General features: G+C 40.6%; 2 protein-coding genes across 9 annotated transcripts in view; both read right to left on the bottom strand.

The window, feature by feature from the left end:
• Window positions 1-7,833, bottom strand: part of COLQ (collagen like tail subunit of asymmetric acetylcholinesterase) — a 78,561-nt gene extending 70,728 nt beyond the window's left edge. The window contains exon 1 of the mRNA XM_047876262.1: window positions 7,698-7,833. Within this exon, the coding sequence (XP_047732218.1) occupies window positions 7,698-7,833 (136 nt within the window). The remainder of the gene's footprint in view (window positions 1-7,697) is intronic.
• HACL1 (2-hydroxyacyl-CoA lyase 1) overlaps window positions 7,773-20,442 on the bottom strand; it is a 41,768-nt gene continuing 29,098 nt past the window's right edge. For 5 of the 8 annotated variants that reach the window (XM_047876252.1, XM_047876253.1, XM_047876251.1 and 2 more), the window contains 4 exons: window positions 19,878-19,985; window positions 18,762-18,948; window positions 14,211-14,280; window positions 7,773-7,845 (listed from right to left, as the gene is read on the bottom strand). In XM_047876252.1, coding sequence (XP_047732208.1) covers window positions 14,248-14,280; window positions 18,762-18,948; window positions 19,878-19,985 — 328 coding nt within the window. In that variant the 3' untranslated portion in view covers window positions 7,773-7,845; window positions 14,211-14,247. Of the gene's footprint in view, window positions 7,846-14,123; window positions 14,281-18,761; window positions 19,986-20,442 lie in introns of those variants that run through there. The other 3 variants (XM_047876250.1, XR_007155881.1, XM_047876256.1) reach the window with 3 other exon arrangements.

The raw sequence follows: 20,442 nt of genomic DNA, 5'->3' as shown, positions 1-20,442 counted from the left end.
GCACCAGATTTAGCATGCTCCAGATCACCCAGAGGGTTTGTCAAAACACAGATTTCTGTTTCTGACTCAGAATGTCTTCGAAGCTGGGTGGGGGTTTACATTTCTTAGATTTCAAGGTGCTGTTGCTGCTGGTCTACTTTAAGAACCACTAGTCTAAGGTTCAGTTAGCAAAAGGAGTGTATCCACAGTGATGGAATTATTGGGGCATAATTATCCAGATGACCATTTGTTTCAATGGGGAATTTGGATAAATTTATAACTGCCCTAGAGAATTCTACTTTGTAGCAGTGTTCTTCTGGTCTCATCTTCCATGTTCCTCCCCTCCCTTTACCACTGTATTCACCCTAAAAGCATGTATAACCTTATTTCCAGATTACAGTTGTAACTATATTTCACTTTATTGGTGCAGAAATTCTCTGGAAGAGGCCTGTGGTTTGCAAATTCAAAGACATACTTTGAATTGAAGCCAATTTAAATATATAGCTCATTACTTTTTTTGTCTTTCATATAGACTCCAAATTTCTTCTACAATTCCCCCTTTATGTATCAGTTTGAATTGCATTTTTAAAACTGAATGGTTCTTGAATTAGGAACTCCACAAACCCAAGGCAACTGGTAAGCGGTAGCATCCAAAATGCAAATGACCTTCTAAAGTAATTTTCCATTTTTATTCCTGCCCTATTTCAGTCAGTCTGGGAGATTCTTGGAAAGAACATGTGCTAAAAGCATTTCCATTTATATTAGTAGTTGGCTCCATAAATAGCCAATTTGTTCTACTTTTCTCTGGATCATCCTCAAACCTATTAGCCTAAGCTGAGTCACACCGTCAAAGAAAGCTGACATGGTTTATATTCAAATAGATCAAACTTGTTAGTCCCGGTATACAACTATAAACACATTTAGAGAGAAAAGAAAAAGAAAACTACAATATATTCCCAGAAATCAGTAGCGTTTCTATACAGTAATAATGAAATAGCAGAAAGAGAAGTTAAGAAAACTCCATTTACTTTTTTTAATCATTTTATTTTTTAATTTTTTTTTTGAGAGAGAGAGAGAGAGAGAGAGAGAGAGAGAGAGAGAGAGAATCCCAAGTAGGCTTTGCACTGTCAGCACATAGCCCAACATGGGGCTCAATCTCATGAACTGGGAGATCATGACTTGAGCCTAAATCAAGAGTCGATGCTAAACCGACTGAGACACCCAGGCTCCCCACAACTCCATTTCCAATTGCACCAAAAAGAATAAAATACCTGGGAATAAACTTAACCAAAAAGGTGAAAAACGTGTACTCTGAAGACTATATACAACACTGATGAAAGAAATTGGAGATGACACAAATGGAAAGATACTCCATGCTTATAGACTGGAAGAATTAATATTTTTTAAATGGCCACACTACCCCCAGGGCAATCTACAGATTCATTGCAATCCCTCTCAAAATACCAACAGCATTTTTTCACAAAACTATAACAAACAGTACTAAAATTTGTATGGTACCACCAAAGACCCTGAATAACCAAAGCAATCTTGAGAAAGAACAAAACTGGAGGTATCACAATTCCAGATTTCAAGATGTACTACAAAGCTGTAGTAATCAAAACTGTATGGTACTGGCACAAAAACAGACACACAGATCAATGGAACAGGAACATATAATCCACAATTATATGGTCAATAAGTCCATGACAAAGGAGACAAGAATACATATTGGGGGAAAAACAGTCTCGTCAACAAACGGTTCTGGGAAAACTGGACAGTTACATGCAAAAGAATGAAACTGAACTGCCTTCTAACACCATACACAAAAATGAACTCAAATGGATTAAAGACCTAAACATGAGACATGAAACCATAAAAATTCCAGAAGAGAACACAGGCAGTCATTTCTCTGACATCTGACACCGGCCATATATACCACCATTGTTTTTGCTGGTGACCTCTCTCCAGCCATAGTGGTCTATTTGTATTTGAAATGGAGTATGGCTTGGGGCACCTGGGTGACTCAGTCAGGTGTCTGACTTCAGCTCAGGTCATGACCTCAAGGCTTGTGAGTTTGAGCCCCACCTTGGTCTGACAGCTCAGAGCCTGGAGCCTGCTTTGGACTCTGTGTCCCCCTCTCTCTCTGCCCCTCACCCACTCATGCCCTCTCTCTCCTTCAAAAGTAAATAAACATTCAAAAAATAAAAATAAAATGGAGTCTTTCTTTACTTATTGTTTTATGAATATAATTGGCTTTTTAAAAATAATGAATGTAAAGTGTTTACTATGCACTGTTTACAGGAAGGATCAAGATATATTAAAAGAGCTAGTGGGAAGCAATTTTCAAAGACCCCAAAGACAAAGTCTCTGGTGAGCCCTTTTTCTCCCATGTCTGCTGGCTCTTATGAAAGCAATCTCCTGTTCTGTTTAGTTCCATATTGTCAGAAATTTGAGGAGCAGCCTCAATTGCACATGGCCAAGCATGTTGCCATGTGTTATCATTGCTGAGGAGCTAGATTTACCCCTTCCGTGGCTGTCCCTCAGAGCCCGGATTCTTCCTCTGTGCCTAAAACAGCCTCCCTTCATACTCTCTTGCAACTTGAAAAACACCATCTCACCTGCATCCTCTTTATTATCAATCTCATTGAGTCAAATCTCAGCCCAAAGTTGGTGTGGAGACCCCAGTAGGTGTTCCAGGGTAGAAGTTTCATCTCGTGACTTCTCAGATAAGCAACCTAGAACCTCATATCTTGCCACATACAGGGTGAGCAAAATGAATGGCACATGGTAGGGATTCAATGGATGTCGAATTAAATAGAAGCTTTATGATCTATTTCTTTATCACTTCATCACTGCTGTTCCTCATACTCTGTCACTGTTCTTTAGGTAACACTGATTTTTTTCCCTAAATCTTAAGCCAAGCATTTTGTGAGATCATCAAAATGGAAAATTCCAGAAATCCTCATGTCAAAATCACAGTTCCATTTGTTCTCTTTCAAATCTTTTCTCTTTGAAAATTGTCCCTTCAATGGGGCGCCTCAGTGGTTCAGTTGGTGAAGCATCCGAGTTTGGTTCAGGTCATGGTCTCACGGTTTGTGAGTTCGAGCCCCACATCGGGCTCTCTGCTGACACCTCAGAGCCTGCTTCGGTACTCTCTTTCTCAAAAATAAACATAAAAAAGTAAAGTACAAAATTAAATTAAAAAATAAAATAAAATTGTCCCTTCAAGATAAAACCACACAATATGTGATTTTGGAAGTCACTTGATTTCCCTAAGCCTGTTTCCTTATCATAGAAATAACAATAATCACTCCTTTCAAAGGTTGCTGTAAAGATGAAATAAAATTATGTGTGTGAAAGCTCTTAAGGGCTAGCCAAACCTTATCATTATCATTACCTTAAACTCAGATCACAGCAATACTGATATTCAACATTAATAGCTACCTAAAACAGAACAGCCTCACTGATGGAGCTTTCTTTAAAAGGTTATACTACTCTATTTAGAGTTTAGCCATTTTCTCTTCCATATTTTTTTCTTGTTTTCCCACAGCCCTTCATTCCTTGAATCAGTGGCATTCACTTCCTCAGGAGGTAGGTGGGTAGGTCAGCCTGGTTTTGGGAATCCCGTGGCAGAAGTGGGGGAGCCTGGCTCCCCATAGCGTAGACCCAGAGGAGAAGCCATATCCAACATGGCATCTGGTGGTAGCACTACAATGTCTGAGGGAGAAGTCCAGGCAGAGGGGCCTGTGAAGCCCTGGACATGCCAGGACAGTGTGGAGAATGCAGCCAGAAATTTCTCAGGGCCACAGAGGGATGTAGAAAGGACTGAGAAGATGGCAAAAGAGCCCTGACAGTTTGCAAAAAGTGGATGTGATCAGCAGAATAGCAGGGTCTGAGGCAGATGAAGCTTCGAGATGGGAACTGCCATGAGGAAAAAGGACAGCTGTGGAAGCTGACCTCCAAAGACGGCCCTCAGTGAAACCACGCCTCCTGAGGGTCATGGACCTGCGCAGTCCTCTCTCACACTGAATTTGGGTTGGCCCTGGCACTCACTTTAACCAAGAGAATAATGGCACAAGTAACACAGTTCCAGGCCAAAGTCTTAAGAAAGCCTGGTAGCTTTTACTTGTGCCCTGGTGGAAGTCAGCTGCTTTGTGAAAAGCCCAGGTCTTTCTGCTTGTGCAGAGAGACCACGCGAAGGAGTGCCAAGCGCCTAGGGCTGTCCCAGACCAACCAGCTCATGGCTGTCAGGAACAAACCTGTAGTCTCACAAAGTCAGGTTTATTAGCCCACTGCAATGAAACAGACCACATCCAGAGGAACCACGGGATGACTCACCAAAGGTAGAGTTAGCACAGGATTGGAGGGAGGGATGGAGTTTAGGTGGAATACAAATGAAGCTGAGTGCTTTGTTTCTGAATTGAAGAAATCATTTTATTAAATTGAGGTCATTGAGGAAACTCAGTGTAAGGTGACATTAAAAGCCAACAATTTTCACGCAAAGCATTTGCAGAATACGTATGCATTATATGAGGAGGGATGAGAGGGCTCAAGGAAGATGAGTGGGGTGCAGACGGAGGACAAAAGATGGGGGTGCATGAGAGAGTTTCAGTATTCCAACCCAGTTACAAATTGGAACAATGGAGGTCTGCTAGGAGCCGGGCAATGGGATTATGACAATAATCCTGGCTGGCCTAGGAAGTGCCAATGGATTCAAAGCCACACATGACATTCTAATTCTTTCGATGGCTATCATTTAAAAAAATTGGGATGCCATCTTTCATAGATCATAAATTCACATACCACGAAATTCACCATTTAAGAATACACAAATAAATGATTTCAGTATTAAATCAAAGGTTCAATTGGCTCAAAGCAAAGCAGGCTCCGTGTAAAGGATTCCATGTCAGATCTGGACTGTGAAGCGGACCCCGAGGTCCTGTTTCCTGGAATGCTATAAAGTTATAACAGATGGAGAAATCTGTGTCCAGAAACTCTGCATGTGCATCGCAAATCAAGGCTGTTTGGGCATGTCACGCTTACTGATAAAAATTCCTGATAATCTATGATTTTAGAAAGCAAAGTTTCTCATGAACGAGAAAGATGGATGTTAGGGCACTTCCAGCTGCAGTGTGTCCTTGGCTAAAATATTTCCTTCTGTTAACTGTGCGTCTGACATTATCCATGTCTCTGATTCCAGCCTGATGAATGGCTAGGCAGATGTTTACATTCATGGTCTGAGCTGATTTTTACTTTCTCAGAGTAAAGAAGGCAACTCAGGACTTCCAGGCCAATGGAGCCTCCAGCGGGCCCAGTTCCAGCTGCCATCTGATGGCTGCTGTGAGAGAGGCCCCAAGCGAGGTTAGGAGAATCAGCTGAGTCCCACCAACCTGCAAAGCTGGGAGAGAGAATAATGTCTTGCATTTAGCTGCTAAGTTTGGGAACGGTTTGTTACCCATAGATTATGGAATCGGCCAGGCTTGAAGCAAACCTCTCCCCTGATGGCAGGGAAGACCCCCCAAAATGAGATCATCCTCAGGTAAGAAGGAAACAGGGGAGAGGAGTGAATCTAAAGTAGATGAAGCACTTAGAAGAGACTGAGTGTTACCCTCTGGTGATAGAAGTCAGAAAGCGGCTACCCCTGGGGGATGGAGGTTTGACTGGAAAGAGCATGAGGGAACCCTCTGCATTGCTGGACGTGCTATGAGTCTCGATCTGGGAATGGTTACCCGGATGCATACCTACTTAAGAATTCATCAAGCCATATGCGTAAGATAAGTAGAAATGGAGCTCAGGAGCTGATTTCTATTACAGAGGAATAAAGAAAAGTCAACCAATTTCGTGAACTATATACCTGCCACAAACATACTATATAAGTGAAAATAAGAGATTATGACAGACACATGAAGGAAACAAATATTTATGTAGGAGAAAAAGTACAAATTATGAATTTAAGGAGGAACATGATTGTGAGCAGGGAACTTAAGAAGAGTATAAAATTACAAAATTGCTGGAATATTCACTCAGAATTCCTATTTTATGAATGAAATTAGAAATAGACTTTACCTCTTCAAGGTCATGTCCCTGGGATTAGAGATGGAAGGAAGCTTTGAAACCCTCTTTCACTAGTTCTCAAACTGGGCTGCACACCGGGATCACCTGGGGAGCTTTAAAAATACTGATGCCTGTGCCCCTAGAGATTCTGATGTAATTGGGTTACAGTGCAGCCTGGGATTCAAGATTTTTAAGATCCCCAGGTGGTTTCCGTGTGCTGCCAGGATTGAGAACCACTGATCAATTTCAACCACTCTTCACAAATGAGAACAGAGGCCCAGTACTGACAAATGGCTTGCAAAGTATCCATTAATTGGCCAAAGCCAATTTTCTCTGATGTGCCTTAATAGGAGGGAGCTGTGGCATGGATAATACCAAACAGTGAATAATCTAAAAATAATTTCTATTTGGTTTGGGAAAGCAGCACGTGACTTCCCGGCCACTGACTGGTCTGCTAATTCAGTTTGGCTCAAATGAATGTGCCTTTTCCTGAGTTTACACTGACAGCCCAGGCCTGTGCTGAGGTGTGGAAGGAAGGCAGCCAAACTAAATATTGACCATGGTCAGTTCCCCAGCTGTCCAAAGCACACAATAACTATACAGACGTGCGGACTTCTCTTTCTTACCAGAAGACTCCACAGAGGGACAAAACTAGCTTTTTCCTGACCCTGTGTTCTGTGAGCGGTGGGTGCCTGAGGCATGAAGAGGGAGTGAGGGGGAGGGGCTAACGGTTATCAAGGGGCATTTTTGTGCCAGGTTTCATGCTACCCATTCCTATAAACAGCATGTGCTCCAGACAACTCTATGAGTTCGGCATTCTATTATCCTCGTTATAGAGATGAGGAAACTGAGACTTAGGTTGTAGAAGCACCAAAGCAGAGCCAACATGGAAACTCGGGCTTGCTTTACTCCGTCCAAGAGGGATAGTGGAGGCCCGAAACTGAAAAACAAGCTGCAGGAGGATCCTTGGATTTTAAGCCCTGAACAGGCCCTACCTCCCTGCTTTTCAGCCTTAACAGTCTAAAGGCAGCAGTAAAGAGGCCTCCAGAAGCGCCTGTGGCAGCCATGAGGAGCCAACTACCAAAATCCCCAGCTGCTGCTTCTCCAAAATCCATCGCCTGATGTGTGCCAAGCTCACACTTCCCAGGCATTGTGCTGCTCCCCTCCGATGTCTGCGTCCAGTAGGATATGAAGGGGGCCCGTTCCTGGGAGACGTGGGACTGTGACAGAAGCTTTGCCAAATCTTCCTCAGACGGCAGGCAACGGGAATGCTTGGGCCCAATCTTCTCTCCCTCCCTCCTTTCCCAGGGTGAGGTTTGCATGGCAGTCTGATGGCTCTCTCAGCCTTTTCCTGCTCCTTCTGTTTTCTCTCACACGAGTGGTTCCCTGAATAAAACCCTTGGAGTGTTCAATCCCATGCAATGCCCCTCCCCCACTGGCGCCCCCAACCATATATGCATCACTGTGGGGGGAAAGGAGGTCATCCTCTGCTGACTCTTCTAGAAGAACATGGTCCGAGATTTTGAAGGTGAAGTCTACAGAGGAACAAGTTTCTCAATATGTTTGCCCTTGTCATTGGTCTTAGTGCCATGAAGGAAGACAGCCTAGGCAACAAATGGTTCACTAGCACACCAACTAGCCCTAATTCATTTGCCAAGAGTTACCTTTTACTCCAGGCATCCAGGAACACCAGTGCCAACTTAAAAAGGGTAGGGATTCTTTTCCGATTTCACATCCTTTGGGGAAGACATTCAAGCCCTGCAGCCTCAGTGACTCCTTGTAGGGAGATTCTCTTGTCATCTTTTGCTGCTCCTGAAAGAAGAAAGCAGATAAATGATAAGCTGATTCTAAAATACCTAGAAGGGGGGCGCCTGGGTGGCTGTCAGTTAAGCATCAGACTTCGGCTCAGGCCATGATCTCATGGTTCATGGGTTCAAGCCCTGTGTTGGGCTCTGTGCTGACAGCTCAGAGCCTGGAGCCTGCTCCGGATTCTGTCTACCGCTTTCTCTGCCCCTCCCCCACTCATTCTCTCCCCCTCTCTCTCCAATAAACATTAAAAAAATTTAAAACACCCAGAAGGAAAGTGGTGCGTGCCACAGTCACCAGTATCAGTCAGAGTTGTTCTGGAAGTACCGACCAATGCCTCCAGATAAAAGAAAGGAAGAAGAGGTGTTTTGAAAATTATTTATTTTTTAAGTTTGTATTTTAATTCCAGTTAGTGAACATAAAGTGTAATATTAGTTTCAGGTGTACAATACAGTGATTCAACATGCCCGAACATCACGTGGTGCTCATCACAAGTCACTCCTTAATCCCCATTGCCTATTTCACCCATCCCTCCCCGCCTCCCCTCGGTTCCTTCTCTAGGAAAGGAAGAAAAGGTTTAAGAGAACCCATTAAGTATGAAATTAATACACAAAATATGTAAATAATAGCTAACTATAAATGTAGTAGAAGAATTTATTTACACTAGCACAAAACAGATTAATGTCCAGGAACAAATTTAATAAAAATGGGGCAAGGCTACTATGAAAACTTTAAAACTCCACTGAGGGACAAAGAAAACCCACTTTCAAAAAATCAAAGATACCCTAGCATTAGTAGAAACAATACTTTAAGATTCAATTCTCCAAATATCATAAGAACTGATATTTGAGAAATATGCATTTAATGCCGTTCTGTATTAACCCTGTCTTTTTGTTTTCTGTAATTCTGATTCTTTGACACCGGGCTAGCTTACCCTGGAGGGACTGCCCCTCCCAGGTTAGTTAGTTCCTAGAGAGAGCAAATAAAACCAAATGATCCAGAACCCACAATCCCAACCACCCTCTTTATCACAGTCCTTACTCCTCTTCTTCTCCCTCCCCACCATCCTCCTATCCTAACCACCCCAGGGTCACAGCACCAGGTCACCAGGGGCTGCCCCTACACTCCAGAGCCCTGGGAAATTATTCAAACTGGCCAATCCTAAACCTGTTTACTGTGCCTCACCTTTTTCTTCCCAAGATCACGGTAGAGACTTCAGTCCACTACTTCCCTTTCTCTCTATGCCTGAGATCGACCTCTGTGTCTTCTGTGGCCTGAGTGGTGCGGCACACTCCTCTTAGGAATTGTAAGAAACTTCTCTTTTCAAGAAAATGGTCTCCTGATCTGTTGGCCTTATTGAATCTCGAGTTTTTCTATTATTACACTGTATTTTAAAGCACAATCCAAGGAAAATACCAGGGTTTTTTTTTTGTGTGGTACTGAATATACAAAAATAATCAAGTGGTTATTATGAAGAGAACCATGAACATTCTGGCAAATGAAAATGTAGGTAGGGTAGTGGGGAGGAAGATAGAGTGGCTGGTGGAAGGTGGGGAGGCAGAGATGGCAGTGAGTTATGAAATGGTTTATGGGTGTAGTGGGTATAAATTTTAGTCCAAAGCACTCAAGTGTGAAAGAAATATTTATTTTTAGTAATTCGACTTCAGTCATGTCAGGGCCTCATGGCCCACAGCCATCCTCCCCCACCCTGCTCTAAGAATCGTGGGGCTCATCTAACACCCAGGCGTAAGGGTGGGCTTCTGATTCTTGGTGGCTCATCTATCCACCCTGCATCCTTGGTTGAGGCTGATGCAGCTTTTGGGACATAACCCCCTCCTGGGTCACCTCCCAGGCAAGAAAATGTCTGTGACGTTTAGATTGCTATATGCCATGTGGAAGTGGACTCTTCAGGGGTGAACTCAGAGGAGCATGCCAAACAGGAGCACAAGGACACAGGCCCTGGAAGATGAGGGGTGGGTGACATCTGGGTACACAGACACTCAGTTGAGTGGGGGAGGGCAATGGGAATTAACTGTGAACATTCTGAGTAGTGACAGATGCCCATACAGGGTGTTGTAGGAGTGCTGGGAGGGAGAGCAGTTTCACAGAAGAGGGGTCTTTTGAGCTAGATCTTGAAGGATATAGCTGATTTCATATGGCAAAAATTGGTAGGTGTGCACAGGGCACTGCAGTAGAAACAGCATGAACAAAACTCAGGCTAAGGTGAAATCAGATCTGATTTCCTGAGCCCACCTTCATCAGTGGAGGGAAGGAGGCAATTCCCAGGAAACTGCTGGGACCAGGGCATGAGCCATGTGGCTGTTGATTAACCATTCCATAGACCACAGGTCATCTTAGTGACTGCTGGATACAAAGTACAAAATTGTGGATGATGCCATCTCTGTGGATATTTCCAGGCCTGAGTCAAAATTTAGAATGTTTCCTTCAAACTTCGAAACTGAAGATCCAGGGGTTTCTGGGTGTGCCTTTTTTCTGCTCCCTAATCGGAGTAAATTTACAACCTGGATTTACCATGGGTTCACTGACTGGCTAGGCCCTCTCCTGGAAAAGGCCTTAGAAGGGACAGAAGATCCTACGATAATCCAGTGGAAGCCAGAGGTGTAGACAGCGCTGCTTGTCAGATCTGAATCTAAGCAAGGTATACTTTTGCTTGCACCTCATCAATGGGGAGAATTCATAGGATCTTCAATTTCCTTTATCCACATTACTCCATTAGTCACATTAGCAGCAGCAAATGCAACCAGGAAACACCAGATGCTTCAGACTTCTTTCTGTATACATTTCACTTTCCAACGCAAGTAGCAGAGTTTCTCAGTCATAATTCCCATCTAGAATTTAACTGGTTTCCAACTTTCTTTAATGCGTTCAAATGAAATGCCACCCTAGTCACTCTGAATTTCCATTTGTTTCAGTCACCTGGCACTTCCACACGGGAATGCACTGCTCCCTGCTGCCTAGTGAAGAGTCTTGCAAATAGTAAAGGAACAAAAACATTTTTGGAATCCGTATTTTCATTTTCCTTTGGGGTTCAAAAGTCCTACTACTTCTTTGTAACAGAGTTGAGACCTTTTTTCCTAAGGAAAATATACTCACTTCACATGATAAACGGAGCTACTTCAAAGGTGCATGTGTTAAAAAACCATAGAAGGTATCCACTGAGCTATTTCCAACCATCATGAATTCTCATTCAACTATTACTTAGTGAACCCCTGCAGAGCAGGTGGCTGTATAAAGAAGGAAAAACAGTGGCGCCTGGCTGGCTCAGCCGGAAGAGCATGTGACTCTTGATCTCAGAGTCATGAGTTCAAGCCTCATGCTGGGTGTAGAGATTACTTAGAAATAACTTAAAAAATAACTTAAAAAAAATAAGGTAAGTAAAATAACTTAAAAAAAAAAAAGGTAGGTAAAAACACACAACCCCTGTTTTCCAGGAAATGACTTATCTACTTGGGGAAGTATTTAAACTTCCCCATTTATTTAAAACATGAAGCCACACTGCTCAAGGCAGGATGTAATTCAGCCAGTGTCTCCTCTAAAGTCATATATTCCTAAAACACAGTCGCATCAGCATGCCTTCTATAGGCCAGGCATTGGGCTTGGAGTTTCAGGGTAGCATTCTGAATTCTCAAACAATCTCATGACGCAGGAAAGCTTTTAGAAAGAATATGAGTAGAGGAACTAACCCAAGAAGTCGTTTCCCACCCCAGATTTAGTTTTCCTAAATCAAGAAAGCAACCCAAATCTTTCAAAGTTCAGTTTTTATGAGACACTTGAGTATTCAACATACCAGGATCACATAAGAATGTTCATCAAATCAAGTAGGAGGTGCAAAAGGTTGTATCATGGTAAATTTGACTATCAACCAGTAGATTTATCTTAGAGGGGCTTCTTCAATATCTTATCCTTCTAAGGGAAGATTCTTAGAAGGAAACCAATTTCGAGATTACTGTTACAAAATAGGTAGTCCATGGACAGCGTCATCAAAGTGCTCCTAGACTAATCGGGTCTTCATATGCTCAGACTGACCTCTGCTGGATAGTCTACTAATGTGTTAACATGTTTGTTTTTTTTTTCCTCTTGAGCTAAATGTGGCTAGGGAACAAGCATTTTCCCCAAATTATATCTAGTATTTAGATTTACATAGTTCAGTTCACAAATATTCATCAAAGCTTCTACACTACTTTACAGCAAAATCTTGCATTGCACTTGGCTGCCAGAGGCAACCATCCATGGGTAGAGTAGGACACTGACAAGGTTACACGAGCTACCCACTCTCAACACTGTTTTTGATATTCTCTATGCTTTTATGCAGGCAAGGCCCTCTAGTGTGTACCTCAGAAGTATGTAAGTGTGTTTGCCATGTAGGCCCAATTTCAGGGGCTCACTGGGTAAAACCACAGCTCCCCGCAAGTGTCTTGACATCTCAAAGCTGGACTCCACTCTGTAGAAGTCACTTATGCCCCTAAATAGCCAATGGAGACAAGTCTTATGTGTATATTGCAAACCAACTGAACTTTGAGATAGAGTCATATGCTCCAATTCATATAAAATTCCAGATCATAAATGATACTTTTCAATTTCTAACATCCTTTTAAAATAATGTCTGTTTCTGATAATAAAAATTAAATAATTATTTTTATTTTAAAATTTCGTAAAAGAAGGAAAAATTAAAGAAAATAAAAATTGCTTATAACTCCATCAACACGTTACATTAAAATTTTGGTTTATTTTGTGCCCATCTTTTTCTTTCTGTGTATGTATGACTGTGCGAGTATAGGTGTATACCCTGACCTGGATCCATCCATTTTGTAGCTTGTCTTTTCACTAGTATTATATTGTGATGATTCCTCCAGTTATATATACTCTTTTTTTAGAGAAAGAGCAAGCATGGCAGGGGCAGAGGGAGAAGGAGAAAGAATCTTAAGCAGGCTCAACACTGGGTAACACGGGACTCGATCCCATGCCCATGAGATCATGACCTGAACCGAAATAAAAAGTCAGATGCTTACCGACTAAGCCACCCAGGTATCCCTATACATACTCATTAACACAATTTTCATTTTATGAGGTCAATAGGTCATAACATATGTAGCCAATGTCTTATTATTAAACATTGGCACTGTTTCTAAATTGTGCTGAATGGCCCTATATATAAATATTTGACAAAATATTTTATTATTTCTTTAGGACACACTCTCTAAATGGGCTCCCTGGGTCAAAAGTTATAGTGTATGAACATTTTTTTTTAAATTTTATTTATTTATTTTGAGAGACAGAGCAAGTGGGGACGGGCAGAAAGAGGGAGAGGGAGAGAATTCCAAGCAGGCTCCACGCTGTCAGTGCAGAGCCCAATGTGGGGCTCGAACTCATGAAACCATGAGATCATGACCTGAGCTGAAACCAAGAGTCAGACACTTAATCGACTGAGCCACCCAAGGCTCAGTATGAACATTTTTAAGATTCCAAATACAAGCACTGCTAGGATTACTCTATGAAAATGTACCAATTTCATCTTCCACCATAACACAGCAGTTCCGTCTTCATTTTACCCTCACCCTCATTGAGAATTATAATTTTGAAAGTGCTCTGCCAAGTGGATAGGCAAAAATAAGGGCTTGCAGTCTAACTTATATATTCACATTTATTCATACTCATTTTATTGTATTTTTTCCACTGATTATATGCTCATGCCCTTTGCTCATTTTTCTACTAGTGTGTTAATATTTTTCTTATTTATAAGAGTTCTTTATATATCAAAAGACTGTTGCCTCTGCTGGTCTCAATGTGGTACACATAAACTAAGGTTGCTAATCTAAACATACCCTGAAATTATCAGTTTAGGTATGGCGTGACTTCTCCTTTGGCTCAGTAAGTTCTCTCCAGAAAAACAAAACAAAACAAAACCCCAATTCATAAAGTATAGAACAAGCCCCATTAAATACTGGGGGGGTCTAAGGTACAAAGTAATCAACAGATAAACTACAAAGTAGAAATAGCCTATATACTCCAACTTACTGAACATGCTTCTACATTAGAAAATTCTTGGGAGATTTTTTTCTCCGAAGATGTTTTTTAAAAAACATGTGACTTTAAGAATGGATTTATGTGAAAGAAGACTGATGTGTAACTCAGCAGTTAGGCAGTTACAATGCTATTATTTAATAAAACTCTCTTTTTTCTTTCATCTGCCAATTGTTCTCTCTGTGGTAGAATACTGGTAACTTTTTCTGGTTTTAGTCACAGTCAATTCCTTTACTATAAGATGTCATTTGGAAATGTTTTTTATTTTTCTTTGTACGATAATTTTAACATTTTAGTATTTTGCTGTGGAACATAAAATTCCATCTTACAGGAAAGAAAACTCCTCACGACCATTCCCGGACATCTTTATATCTTAGAGCGTGTCAGCCAGTGAAAATCCTAGAAAAGACAACAAACATTCAGTGAAAGAAGTAATTGTCTCAAACTATCCTCCTTTGCTTGCTCTAAAATCTAAAAGTCCCATTATAACCACATTTACCACAATGGTGGTAAATGAAGTCTGTCGTTGGTCTTATGCCTTTCCCAAAAAGAAGCTAAAAACTCACAGTGAATCTTGCAGTCTTGTCCTATAAAATAACTATTATCAAGTAATCAGGGCACAAAAAACTAGAGTCCGAGAGAACCAGAAGTCGAGTCAAAAGAAGAAAGAAGAGGGGGAGTATCCAAATCCAAAAAGAAGCTGGGTAGGAAGAGCAGTGCACAGAAGCCAAGCCTTTCCCAGGATTCATACTATCCCACACATGTGGCCTGCACAGAGGTGACTGCAGAGATTAGGTCCTCTCTATAGTACAGCAGGAAGCAGTTAGTTTACATCACAAATCAATGACCAAATGGCTGATGGACACACAGACAATCAATGAAAATGAACAGCCTGGAAACAGTATGTGTGGAATTTACTGGAATGAGGATAACTCACGTTGAAGTGATAGATTCAAGAAATATAAGGATGATCCTTATGGAGTTATCAAAGAAGAGATAAGAACCTAAATTTCTCCAGCAATACCTCCCAAAATTCATAGAGAACTTGGAGAAGAGATCATTAGAAACCTGAACTCACTAGCGAGACGGAACAATTCATTAGGGCTTTACTGTGACAAACATGGTTTCAAGACTATTTTGTGTGGTTCTGAATATATCTATTAAACCCATCCAATCTAATGTGTCATTTAAGGCCAATGTTTCCTTCTTGATTTTCTGTCTGGATTATCTATCTATCCATTGATGTAAGTGGTGTATTAAAGTCCCCTACTATTTTTTGTAGTGCTATTTCTCCCTTTAGGTCTGTTAATATTTGCTTTATATATTTATATATATAAATATATATATTTATATATATTTATAAATATAAATTTATAAATATAAATATATATAGGTGCTCCTACGTTGTGTGCATAAATATTCACAAATGTCATACCCTCTTGTTGGATTAACCCCTTTACTACTATGTAGTGTCCTCCTTTGTCTCTTATTAAAATGCTTGTTTTAAAGTCTATTGTGTCTCCATCCCCAAAGGCAAGGGAATTAAAAGCAAAAATGAATTACTGGGACCTTATGAAGATAAAAAGCTTCTGCACAGCAAAGGAAACAACCAACAAAACTAAAAGGCAACCAACGGAATGGGAAAAGATATTTGCAGATGACATATCGGACAAAGGACTAGTATCCAAAATCTATAAAGAGCTCACCAAAGTCCACACCCAAAAAACAAATAACCCAGTGAAGAAATGGGCAGAAAACATGAATAGACACTTCTCTAAAGAAGACATCCGGATGGCCAACAGGCACATGAAAAGATGCTCAACATCGCTCCTTATTAGGGAAATACAAATCAAAACCACACTCAGATATCACCTCACGCCAGTCAGAGTGGCCAAAATGAACAAATCAGGAGACTATAGATGCTGGAGAGGATGTGGAGAAATGGGAACCCTCTTGCACTGTTGATGGGAATGCAAATTGGTGCAGCCACTCTGGAAAACAGTGTGGAGGTTCCTCAGAAAATTAAAAATAGACCTACCCTATGACCCAGCAATAGCACTGCTAGGAATTTACCCAAGGGGTACAGGAGTACTGATGCATAGGGGCACTTGTACCCCAATGTTTATAGCAGCACTCTCAACAATAGCCAAAGTATGGAAAGAGCCTAAATGTCCATCAACTGATGAATGGATAAAGAAATTGTGGTTTATATACACAATGGAGTACTACATGGCAATGAGAAAGAATGAAATATGGCCCTTTGTAGCAACGTGGATGGAACTGGAGAGTGTGATGCTAAGTGAAATAAGCCATACAGAGAAAGACAGATACCATATGTTTTCACTCTTATGTGGATCCTGAGAAACTTAACAGAAACCCATGGGGGAGGGGAAGGAAAAAAAAAAAAAAAGAGGTTAGAGTGGGAGACAGCCAAAGCATAAGAGACTCTTAAAAAGTGAGAAAAAACTGAGGGTTGATGGGGGGTGGGAGGGAGGGGAAGGTGGGTGATGGGTATTGAGGAGGGCACCTGTTGGGATGAGCACTGGGTGTTGTATGGAAACCAATTTGACAATAAATTTCATATATTGAAAAAATAAATAAATAAATAAATAAATAAATAAATAAATACATGAAGGGCAAAAAAAAAAATTCTTTATCACATTAAAAAAAAATAAAGTCTACTGTGTCTCAATGGAGTACTATGTGGCAATGAGAAAGAATGAAATATAGCCCTTTGTAGCAATGTGGACGGAACTGGAGAGTGTGATGCTAAGTGAAATAAGCCATACAGAGAAAGACAGATACCATATGTTTTCACTCTTATGTGGATCCTGAGAAACTTAACAGGAACCCATGGGGGAGGGGAAGGGAAAAAAAAAAAAAAGAGAGAGGTTAGAGTGGGAGAGAGCCAAAGCATAAGAGACTCTTAAAAAATGAGAACAAACTAAGGGCTGACGGGGGGTGGGAGGGAGGGGTGGGTGATGGGTATTGAAGAGGGCATCTTTTGGGATGAGCACTGGGTGTTGTATGGAAACCAATTTGACAATAAATTTCATATATTGAAAAAATAAATAAATAAATAAATAAATAAATAAATAAATACATGAAGGGCAAAAAAAAAAATTCTTTATCACATTAAAAAAAAATAAAGTCTACTGTGTCTCAATGGAGTACTATGTGGCAATGAGAAAGAATGAAATATAGCCCTTTGTAGCAATGTGGACGGAACTGGAGAGTGTGATGCTAAGTGAAATAAGCCATACAGAGAAAGACAGATACCATATGTTTTCACTCTTATGTGGATCCTGAGAAACTTAACAGGAACCCATGGGGGAGGGGAAGGGAAAAAAAAAAAAAAGAGAGAGGTTAGAGTGGGAGAGAGCCAAAGCATAAGAGACTCTTAAAAAATGAGAACAAACTAAGGGCTGACGGGGGGTGGGAGGGAGGGGTGGGTGATGGGTATTGAAGAGGGCATCTTTTGGGATGAGCACTGGGTGTTGTATGGAAACCAATTTGACAATAAATTTCATATATTTAAAAAAAATAAGAATTTGTAGATTAAAAAAATACAATTCCTAAAAAAAATAAATAAAATCTATTGTGTCTGATATAAACATAGCTATCCCAGCTTTCTTTTGGTTTCCATTTGCATGGAATATCTTTTTCCATCCCTTCACTTTCAGACTGTGTGTCTGAGGTGAGTCTCCTGTAGACAGCATATAGTGGGTCTTGTTTTCTTATCCATTCAGCCACTCCTCTGATTGGAGCATTTAGTCCATTTACATTTAAAGTAATTACAGATAAGTATGTACTTATTGCCATTTTGTTCATTGTTTCCTGGCTATTTTGTAGTTCTGTTCCTTTCACCAAAGTCTCTGATATCTGTTTTTATAGAACATAATTTCAGTAGAACTTTATATATCTTATAGTTTCTAAATCAGTTAATTTACATTTCACTGATTGTCCAGGCATCCACTTGCCCACTGGTCTACTACCTTATTCAAAAAAGAAAATGATCTCATGGCATATATATGTATAAAGAACCAACACAGAAACTTCTTGAAAAAATGATCTGCTCTGAAAATAGTGACTGATACACAATGTGTAAGCATGGAAGATAGATATATCAGAGAGGACAACTGGCAGGACCAGGATCAGAGCACAAAATTAAGTATGAAAAGCAACTTAATCTGAGATGGGAGAGGATTATGCTACACACCTTATCATTTATTTTACAGCTGTAATCTACACTGTAGTTTTGCTATGGAGGCCAAAGTAACCAATTTTGAATGTAAGTGCACAAATCTTCCTGTTATGGTCTCATCCTCCCACTCTGTCTCCCACTCCCATTCTGCCTTTCAGCCACTGCGGACTTCTTTCAGTTCCTCAGACCTGCCATGCTCCTTGCTGCCACAGAGCCTTTGCACATCTCTTCCCTAGCCTCTTTGCTTGAGACTGTCCCTACTTATCTTTTGGATCTCAGCTGAAGCATCAATCAGTTCCTCTGAGAAGCCTTCCCCTGTGACCCCAATACAGATCAGATTCCTTGATAGTATATTTGTTCAGAACTGGGTGCCTTTCCTTCAGAGCAATTGCCTCAGTCTGTTGTGATGCATTCAGTTGTGAGGTGACTAGGCTGTTCCTCTCCCCTAATGAACTGTAAGCCATTAGGTGAGGCTGAGTCCAGGTTTGCTCATCATGCTATTCTTAGCAAGTAACACAACATACCTAACACACATCTCAACAAATACTTATTGAAAAAACCCAAGAAAGTGCCAAACTCAGAAACGGTTTAGAAAAAACAGTGTTCTATTTGGTAGATACTTCTAGGGATAGGATGGGAGATGCATTTCTGATTTCTGCTTGGCAACTGAATTTACCTGGGCTTTCCGCGTGGCTTGTGGCTCAATCATGATATTGATAAGAGAAGGTGCAGTTGTGTCTGCCAAACTCTCCCTCAGTGATTTTTGGAGCTCTTCCGGTGTTTGTACGAAATACCCTTTGCCTCCAAACGCAGTCATAACCTGCTCGTAATGTGAGTTTGGCAAAAGACAGACGGGAGGGGCCCTAAAAAAGGTCATAGGTCAATAGAAAAAAAGCCATTCTCTGAAATAATCTGTGGAAAAATTTAGGCTGAGCTGAAAGGTGTACATTTATGTTCAACACCTAAAGATGCCAGTACACTAAACTTTCCATATGTTTTTTGTTGTCTATACAGCAATGTCTAACAGGAATTTTTGTGATGAAAGAAATGTTTTATATTTACATTTAAATATATATATTTATGTATACATTATCCAATATGATAGTCACTAGCGACCTGTTGCTGTGAGCACTTGAAACGTGACTAGTTAAAATAAGAACGATTTTTAAATTTAATTTAAATAGCCACACATGGCTAGTAGCTACTAGCTACTACACCATCAGCTACTATGAATCCAAAAGAAAAAGAAGAAAAGAGGAATGGTTACTGCAAAACACCAAGTAACAACAAAATGAGAAATGGAGTCAGTGAGGCAGAAGCAAACATACTCACATCCCATTCCACCCCTAGGCTGACTCCCACACGGCTAGCTACGATACTGTCACAGTTTGACTCTGCCACCAGATAATCAAGAATTAGTTAAGTAATAAAAAGAAGGAAGATCTCTGGACCATAAATAATGTGTTAACATCCATTTCCTCCATGGTGTAGTAGGAACAGAAGGACTGGAAGCATTTTGCAACAAGCCCTTTCATTAACAAAGCTTGCACATCAATCTTAATTGTCTGAGTCTTTAGTGGCTCCCTGATCATAAATTATTTATTGAAGCACCCCATCATGGGCAGTTGTACAAAGAGGGGCCATGCATATGGGGTTCCTGCCCTTTAGGGGGGCTGAAAATATAAATAAACAATATTCACACCACAGAAGCACATTATAATACAGCAGACTTTGTAAGGAGACATTAAAATAGATGAGGGAAAATAAATACATACTGTTCTGGGTTACTTACACTGCAGTAGCATCTCCAAATTTTAACATTTCCTTCCAACTATCCACATCAAAACCTTGGTAAATTCCATTATTATTCACCACCAAAAGAATGATGGGCAAGTTGTACCTAAAATTGAAAGCAAAATATAAAGGAAATCATTCTTCATTCTAAAGCACTTTATTATCTTCAGGCTGAAACTTTAACTTAAAAATGGATAGTTTTCTAGAAATAACCTTTTTTGTAATATTAGGGTAAGACTAAAACTTAAACATTTGTTACCTAAAAAGGAACATCAAATCATTAATGGAAATACGGAGTCAGAAAGGATGTAAGAACACCAGGTGCTAGCATTATGCATCTATGGACCTCACTGTGCTTTTCCGAACCTTGGTTTTCATAGATCCAGGTGCTAAGAAGGACACCTTCCACCTTCCATATTTAATACCTTCTGAAGCACCACTTCTAGGTGGTGCCTAAGAGTACTATTTGAAAAGTATATTTTTATTTCCTGAACTCCTCACAGACAAGCAGTATTTGCTAGATGCTGTGGGAAGCATACAAGTGACTAGCATACATTCTCTTC

The sequence above is a fragment of the Prionailurus viverrinus genome, chromosome C2 (genome assembly GCF_022837055.1).
Source record: "Prionailurus viverrinus isolate Anna chromosome C2, UM_Priviv_1.0, whole genome shotgun sequence".
NCBI lineage: Eukaryota > Metazoa > Chordata > Mammalia > Carnivora > Felidae > Prionailurus > Prionailurus viverrinus.
This window is presented reverse-complemented; position numbering and strand designations above follow the sequence as displayed.